At 47.3% G+C, this 8,362-nt stretch overlaps 1 protein-coding gene across 2 annotated transcripts in view; it reads left to right on the plus strand.

Moving 5' to 3' along the window:
* PHYH (phytanoyl-CoA 2-hydroxylase) overlaps nucleotides 1-8,100 on the plus strand; it is a 15,774-nt gene extending 7,674 nt beyond the window's left edge. The window contains exons 5-9 of one of the 2 annotated variants that reach the window (XR_006679644.1): nucleotides 2,399-2,580; nucleotides 4,069-4,218; nucleotides 6,915-7,052; nucleotides 7,615-7,749; nucleotides 7,847-8,100. Coding sequence is in view for 1 of the 2 variants with exons in the window: in XM_013007592.2 (XP_012863046.2) it covers nucleotides 2,399-2,580; nucleotides 4,069-4,218; nucleotides 6,915-7,052; nucleotides 7,615-7,668 (524 nt within the window). In the remaining variant the exon portion in view is untranslated. Of the gene's footprint in view, nucleotides 1-2,398; nucleotides 2,581-4,068; nucleotides 4,219-6,914; nucleotides 7,053-7,614 lie in introns of both variants that reach the window. The other variant, XM_013007592.2, reaches the window with a different exon arrangement.
* The last annotated feature ends 262 nt before the right edge of the window (nucleotides 8,101-8,362 follow it).

Consider the following 8,362-nt stretch of genomic DNA (forward strand, 5'->3'; position numbering starts at 1 on the left):
TGAACCCAGAAGCAGTATTACTGAATCCGAGAAGTAGCAATAGGAGTATTAGCAGTGGGGGCTGGCCTCCCACCCCTCCTTCAGCGTCATTTTTTAATTTAACACTACACTCAGAGCAACCCTCTAAAGGGTTTCTGAGACTGGACATCTTTTCTGTTGGTCGGGGTGGGGGTGGGAGGCAATAGCTTCATCTGTCCCCCAAGGAGCAGCTGATGGATTTGAACAGCTGGCCTTGTGGTTAGTAGCCCAAAGATTACCCAGCAGCACCACCAGGCTCTTTCAAATTGCTCAGGTGTTAAAAATGAGGAAGAGTAATGGTGGTTTCAGACGTTATCTGTAGGGGTGTTGGCGAATATTCAGGTGATTGGCTTCTCAGAGGCTGCAGTACAAACATTGCTGTTCGTATATCACAACCAGTAGCCGGAGCCGGCAAGTGGATTCCCAGGCATAACAACTCAATGCATATCAAAGCAGAACTGTGCTCTAGAATTTTCAGTGGATGCCTCTTTTTTTTTTAAAGTAGATCTCCGGCCTTTCAATGAGCAGCCAACCACATTAACCCTTTGTGCTTCGCATATCATAAGTTCCTGTTACCCAGCAGCTCTGAGCTCTATCAGCCATTCTTACCGGTGATACTAAGGAGACCTGATGACATAGAGGTGGGCTGCTAACTGAAAGCTAATGGACCAAACCCACCAGGCAGGACGAGGCCGTCTGCATCTGGAACGATCTGGCCCCCAAGCTCCCCTGGAGCGGGCCCACCAATCCTAGCTCCTGCAGTGTGGCTATGTGTCGGGATAGGCTCAATGGGAGTGGGTTTGGTTTGGTTTGGGGTTACCAATGACTATGTGAATTTTTCATTCTCGATTCAAAGTTATTATTAAAATCTACAACATTAACCCTATCATTACAGCCGCACACTGTGGTGCTTGCTAAAGTTTCACATACTTGGGAAAATGCAAATTTTTAGCCTCGGTCTCACAAGCCTCAGAAGGTAACTCCCTGCCGTGGAGTCAGTGCTGACTCAGAGACTATAGGACCTAGGACAATAGAGCTGCCCTTGTGGTGTTCCAAGACTAAATCCATACAGGAGTAGAAACTCTCATCTTTCTCCCTCGGAGAGCCTGGTGGTTTCGAACTGTGGACCTTATGTTTAGCAGTCCTGTGCACAATCCACTATGTCACCAGGGCTCCTGATTCAGAAGGCATAGCCCAGGAAATTGCACCTTCAGAGATCCTCATGCCTGTAGCTCATGTGCTAAGCCCTGCCACACTGGCAGCAGTAAATCAGCCACCAGAGAGCCCTTTTTCTACTCTTGCTTCCTCTTTATGGCTGGGAGAAGTTCATTTGTGGGCTTGTGCTTCAGCATTACTAAGTCTCCCTATCTCCCAATGGCTTCCAGGGACCAGGTAGAGGAAAACCAGGGACAAATACAGTGACCACACAGGTCACGTAGGAAAAACCTTCTTAGCCTCTGCCCCTTCCTTTTTTTTTTGGCACTCACCCACTGCCATTGAGTCCGCTCCGCCTCTGAGGGACCCGGCGGGGTGGGGTAGAAAGCTCCCTGGGGCTTCCGAAACGAACAAGAACAAATAGTCTTATCCTTTTCCCTCTGTGGGTTCAAACCACTGACACTGTGGTTAGCGGTGTACCACTTACCCAGAGGGGCCAGCAGGCCTCCTGACCGTGGAAAGCCAAGTTCACTGCCGTGGGGTCAATTGCAACTTGCAGTGACCTCACAGTACAGAAGGAAACAGAACCAAGGCCTTTCCAGGACTGTCGTGCTTTATGCGAGTAGAAAACCTTACCTTTCTCCCAGAGAGCAGCTGGTGGCTTCGAACTGCTGACCAGCAACCCAACACGTCGCCCCCACACCACCAGGGCTCCTGACAGAACCGCTTACTCCTGAAGTGGGAATAACTCTCCAGTGTCCTCTCCCCACCGGCTCTGGTCACCACTACGTATCCTTGTCTCTCTACGCATTCGTCTGTGCTAGACGTTTCAGCTGCACACGCTCATGCAGTATTTGTTTATTCTGTTTCCACTGAGCGTCTGGTTTCAAGGTTCTTCCAGGTTATAACATGTATCAGAATTTCGTTTCTCCTGATCATTATCCATGGGAGGTCTGGATATGCCAGTGTCCGGCATAAACAGTTTGTTCTTGGTTACTCACCAAAGAGTTGGTGGTTTGAACCTGCTGCGGAAGAATGCCCTGGACCTCTGCGTCCTTACCGATTTCAGCCCAGCAACCCCTGTGGAGTACTACTCGGTAACACGCAAGGCCCCTGGGAGTAGGGATCGACTCGATAGCATTGGGTTGGCTTGGGGGGTCGGAGGATGCACATACCGATAGTAGGTGATCCCTTGAGCTGCTTTTAACTGCGGGCTCTGTTTCAGGCAAGAAGACTTCCCGCCACCCCCTACACCAGGACCTGCACTATTTCCCCTTCCGGCCCATCAACAACATCGTGTGTGCCTGGACGGCGATGGAGCACATCGACAGGAACAACGGCTGTCTGGTTGTGCTTCCGGGCACCCACAAGGGCCCCCTGAAGCAGCACGACTACCCCAAGTGGGAGGTAGGCTTGCCTAGTGGCTGAGTCCAAACCAGAATCTGCTTCGTGGCTCTCTGCCAACACGAAGACCGTTCACCTAGGTGACATGTCTTTGCTCAGTGTACAACAAGGGCCTGTGAGTTGGTGTTAGAACGAGAGAAAGTGAAAAGGTGTCAGATAACAATCATTATTGTCCGCCTTGCAGCAAGTGTCGGGAAGTCAACTGGTTGGGGAACTGTGGCAGGTGTAGCATAGGATCTGAGGCTGGAAGCCAAATTACACAGAGCTGGGATATAAATCATTTCAAGACTATATGTATGGGCTCAGTGACAAGTCAGTTTTATATGGCGATGGCTCTTGGAACCAAGAAGAGGCAGGACCCGCTCTTGGCTGGAGAGATCAGCAAAGACTCCGTGGCAGCGGCTGGAGCTTACAGCTGATCCTTGAAGGAGTGGTAGAGGCTGGTTGCACAGGGAGGGTGCAGGGAGACTTTGGGACCCAGGGTGAGTAGGAGCCTGTCCTCTGTAAGGATCTGGATGGACCCAGGAGCCTCCAGTCTACATGGCCTCCTCTGGGGGAGTAACAGTGGTGATGAGGCTGACGAAGTGCCTTAGGACCAGATTGGAAAGGACTTTGCTTGTACTAATGAGCCTGCACTTTATGTGGGCGGATTGTTCAATTCCCTTGGAGGATGAGCAATTCCCTACTGGATAGTTTGCTGGGATACTCATCAGTGCCCTCTGTCCTGGTGAGGGTGGATACGTGGCCCCAGCAGTGCCCATCAGACGTCCATGTTCTGCTACTTTGAATATGAGCAGAGTACCTCCAGGGGAATTGGGGTACTCTTAGGAAGAAGAATTCCAGGAGAGCCATCCCATAAAGGCTTGGAAGCTTTAACGACTTCTCGTGTTTGTTCCTTTGAGCAACAAGGACACATCACCTATTACCTAAGGCAGTCATTCACTTTAGAAATAGTTATTAGCAATACAATGTTATTTCTGACTATTAGTCTTTCTTTACCTGGATGTGGCAGAAGTAGCTTTTGAACTCAGTATAAAGGAGCCTTTCCCCTCCACTCACTGGGGAAAGAATGAGCTTGCCAACTGTCCTTCGGAGGAGCCATCGGTGCCGAGGTGTCCCAGTGAAGGGACTCTCATGCTGGGAAGTACCGATCCCACAGCCAGGCTGGAGATGCATCAGAGACAGTCATCTCCTGCTCTCCCCAGGTCATGCCAGGCTGGTTGAGCTCTTCCTTTATCATTGGCCACGAAGGGGAGGTGAAGGCTCCGTTTACCATTTGGCTCCCTTAAATCGGTGAGAGTCGTGTAACCTGTGGACCTCTAAAGGCAGATCTCGGAGACATTCCTGCCTCCCTCCACGGAGCCTGATGGAGAGATCCACCTTTCTCTGCAAGAGGTTGGGCAGCCCTTGTCTGCCCCGATGGCTCATGGGTAACGTTTGTCATTCTTGCACTGCCTTAAGTCGAGACAAGACTGCTGTTGTGTGTTCCAGGGGGGCGTCAACAAAATGTACCACGGGATTCAGGACTATGATGAGAACAACGCGCGAGTGCACCTGGTGATGGAGAAGGGAGACACTGTTTTCTTTCATCCTCTGCTCATCCACGGGTCCGGTCAGAACAGAACCCAGGGATTCCGGAAGGTAGGCATTGACATGGCTGCGTTCCCCCAAAGAGGAATGACATTGCGTGTATCAACCAGTTACCAAAGGTGGAAGTTTTGTAAATTTGAACTTAACTGCCCGTTCGTCCATTTTATTCACCTGGGAATATATTTGCCTACTTTGATATTTTTCCTTTTCTTTTTACCTCTTATCAGTAATAACCAGGTTACGTAAACATCTTTTTGATTCTGAGTCCGGAACATCCCCAGGATTGCTTCACACACACACATAAAAATGATCATTTACTTTGTTGGTAGCTGGCAGACTATATTTTCTAAGGCAAACATAATGGCCTAAATACTGAAATCATGACATTTGGCATGTACTTGGCTCAGAGTAGCCATAAAAGAGGAAAGTCTCTGTTCTTTTTTGCTCTTGAGAAAAAAACATTACTGATCCAAGACCAAGTTTGCGGATGGAAAGCCCAGAAACCAGATTTCACACGTGGTCTTGTGTGTTCCCCCGTTAGCCTCTTAAATTTTCCTGACTTTCAATTTAAAAGCGACAGTTTTCTGTAAGGCTCTCTCAATTTCAGACGGTCTCATAGTCCCCTGGGCTTGCAGTCCCCTGGGCTCACATTTCTCCCTGGCGAGGGGATTGCGGGTACGAAGTCTTGGGGCTCCCTTGAGCTTCATGAGGGTTCCCAGCGTGCCACCCCGTTCCCACAAGACCCTGCTGCCTACCGGAGGCCTGGGGTGAAGTGCTGCTTGTGGGCCTTTAAAAAGCTCACAGGAATAAAAATCCATTATCTTTCCATTCCATTTTCCACAAAGTTTTTGAAGCTGGCTCGGGTTTCGTCATACATTTAGTCCTCTTCCCACCACACTCACCAGACCAGGACTGGGGTGAAGCAAGCCAGGCACTGAGGTTCTTGTTGTCTGTTTTCCGCACCTGAGCTAGGAACCTCAGGCCCAAAGGTTATTGGCAGGAAGAATGCCACATATGTCGTCATCAGAAGAAATGCTTCCCAACAGTTGTATCGGCCTATCATTCATATACCTTGCAGTTCAGTAGTTCGGTCCCATTGAGGAGAGATTGCCGTCCTCGCCCCCATCACGTTCAGAGCCGTTTCCTCTCGCTCATTGCTTTGCATCCCCTCACCAGCTCCCTGGCCACGCCGCAAGAACCCTTTCATCTAGGTACTGACTGCAGGGTACCAATCTTGGATTTCATTATCAGAAAGATATTTTAAAAACAGAAACACTAATAATAACCGAGTACAACCCAAAAAAGATAGCAGAAAACATTTAAAAAAACTAGAACATATTTAAAATGGGTCAAAAGGGAAGTCAAAGGATGAAGTGTTAGATTTTACCCTGACCGCATCTGCAATGATCCACTTTCCAGTGCACCCTGCGTGGCAGCAAGGCGAGCCACATTCCTGCTCCGCGGTCAGAGGGGAGTCACTAGAGGCGCGATCCATGTGTATTTTCTCCTTCGCTTGTTGTTTTTAGCTGAAACAACTTTAGAATGGGCCAGAAGGGAGAGCAAATGATAGGATTACATTTAACATGACTGTATCTGCCATAACAGCCGGTACAATGCTCTCTGTCTGATAACAAGGCTGTTCACATCCTCGACTAAATTAATATTTTAATGCACTATTGTGAGCTTTAATATACTAACTTTTTAATTTTAAAATATTATGATTTTTTAAATGTATTTTAAAATACATTAATCTATGAAAAAAACACTGACGTTGAAAAAAGACACGTACGTCGGAATGCACATTTTCAGGTTCCACTTGGGCTGCCGGTGCGTCTTGTCCAGATGCCGAGACAGCGTTGGACAAGGAGTTTGTAGCGCCAGTGCTTGATAATTTGCCAAAACAGACGCTCCTTCGGACAGCTGTGATCACTTTAAAATGATTAGCTCCTGACCAGCAGGGTGAATTGTCACCACTGCCTTATAGTATAGATATGCTTCTACCGTTGTTTTGTTTTGTTTTCAAAAACAGGAAGTGCCAACTGACTCAGCCTTACTCTTAGAAGGACATAGTGTATATTATATTTCAATGATGTTGGCCTTTAAATATCCATTTATCTTGAGAGGAGGTGTGTGCTATTTGCCTTCTCGTGGTATTTTCAGCTGTTTGGGAAGCTTTTGTCATTGAAATAATAACCCCTCCTAAACCAGCCTGTGTAACTCATTTTGCCACTGAGAAAATGATGAACAGCCACGGACTGCGTGTTGTTTAGGACCTTAGGGACGTCTGCTGATTAGAAGGATGTGTTTATTACCTCTCTACCCTGAGACATTTTATTTTTAATCATTTTATTGGGGCTCGTACAACTCTGATCACAATCCATCCATCCATCCATTGTGTCAAGCACATTTGTACATTTGTTGCCATCATCATTCTCAAAACATTTGCTTTCTACTTGAGACCTTGGTATCAGCTCCTCATTTTCCCCCTCCGTCACCTACCCTCTCTCCCTACTCTGGAACATTTTTGAAAATAGATATCACAACTAGTTAAAAAACTACTTGCAATTTCTCAATGATCCTTTGCCTAGACTACAAAGAGTGGTTTTGGATACAATTGAACAGGCTTTCAATCTAGAGGCCCATTATCGGGTTAAACAATTGGCTTTCCACATGAAGATACCTTGGTTGGTTGCTGGTATTAGTGGAATTCCCTCTCCTCACAATAGTCCTTGGTTCGCTTTACACAGGCCATTTCCTGCCATTATGCCAGTGGGACTGGCTACTACATTGATGTGAAGGGCACCAGCCAAGAAAACATTGAGAAGGAAATCGTGAACATAGCGTATCAACGTTATGGATTACAAGGCACGGGCGTCACCATGAAGGTAGGGTTGTGTGGAATGAAAGTGAAGAAGGTGTCTTCCACAACTGCTTAATGGTTATTCTCCAAGGGGCCAAACAAGTGTGGAAAGAAAGCAGGACAATGTTTGTACTATGATCACACGTAACATCTACCCAGTTACCTATAGGGTCAGTAGTTCGAACCCACTAGCCGCGTGACAGAAGAAAGATGAGGCTATCTCACCCTGTAAAGATTTTTAAAAGCCTTGCTGGTTCGACTCTGTCCAATTGGGTCACTCTGAGTCAGGATTCGGCTCTATGGCAGTGAATCGATTCTATGTATTTTTTTTTAGTTGTTACCTGTAATTAACAAGTTTCCCAGATAGAACAGCACTGACACTCTAGGCACCCACTTGTTTAGTTCAGTTCATCTCTTTTAGGTGTTGGTAAATAAATTGATGGCACCTGGGAATGGTTTTAACTGAAACAACTGGGGAGACGTATCTGCTTGTTTGGCCACTGCGTCGAGGCGGAGCATCTCTGCCTTGCAGTGAAAGGACGAATCGGAGTGTCCCACAACAGCGTTTTGTTTGGCGTTGTTTGCAGGACATTTGGCACTTCCGAGCTCGGCTTGTGAGAGGGGAACGGCAAACCATTTGACCCAGCTTGTCGAGTTCGTCTGCTCACAGACACCGGAACTACCAACAGTGGCGATGGAAAATGCTTTCTCGATGCAATGACGTAATCTTTCCTATCCTTTGTTAACCAAGCTGATGCACGTAGCAGGTATTCAATTGCACATGGGTAATTTTCGGGTGCTGTGATTTTGCTCTGACAGCTGTCAGCACCGACTGAACTCACCCCCCTTGCCATCTGGTTGATTCCGGCCCTCAGACAGAGTGGAGCCGTCCATGGAGTTTCCACTGCCGCCATCTTTATGCCATGGGATGGCTACATCTTCCTCCTGCAGAGCGGCTGGTAGGTTAGAACCACCAACCTTTCTGTTAGCAACTGAGCACTTACCCACTGCACCACTAGCACTACTTGAAATTAACTTCGGGTTCCAGCTAATAAAGTGATTGATTGATTTAACTGTGTTAAGTTAGTTTCTCTTGGGGAACCCAGGAAGGAGGTAGGAAAAGCACCGTTACGTTGAGGGGATTACAAACAATACCACAAAACAAAATGTGTACTACTTATTGGATGGACAACTAATTTGCTCTGTACACTTTCCCCCAAACCATAATGAAGGCAACAGCAAATAATGATGATAATAATAATGTTTGACGACTTCATTTTGCTCTTTACCCAAGCAGAAACGAATGCTGTGACACTCAGGGTGTGTGGAGCTATG

This window comes from Echinops telfairi, unplaced genomic scaffold, assembly GCF_000313985.2.
Source record: "Echinops telfairi isolate 266 unplaced genomic scaffold, ASM31398v2 ScPeMD7_7474;HRSCAF=8512, whole genome shotgun sequence".
Lineage (NCBI taxonomy): Eukaryota > Metazoa > Chordata > Mammalia > Afrosoricida > Tenrecidae > Echinops > Echinops telfairi.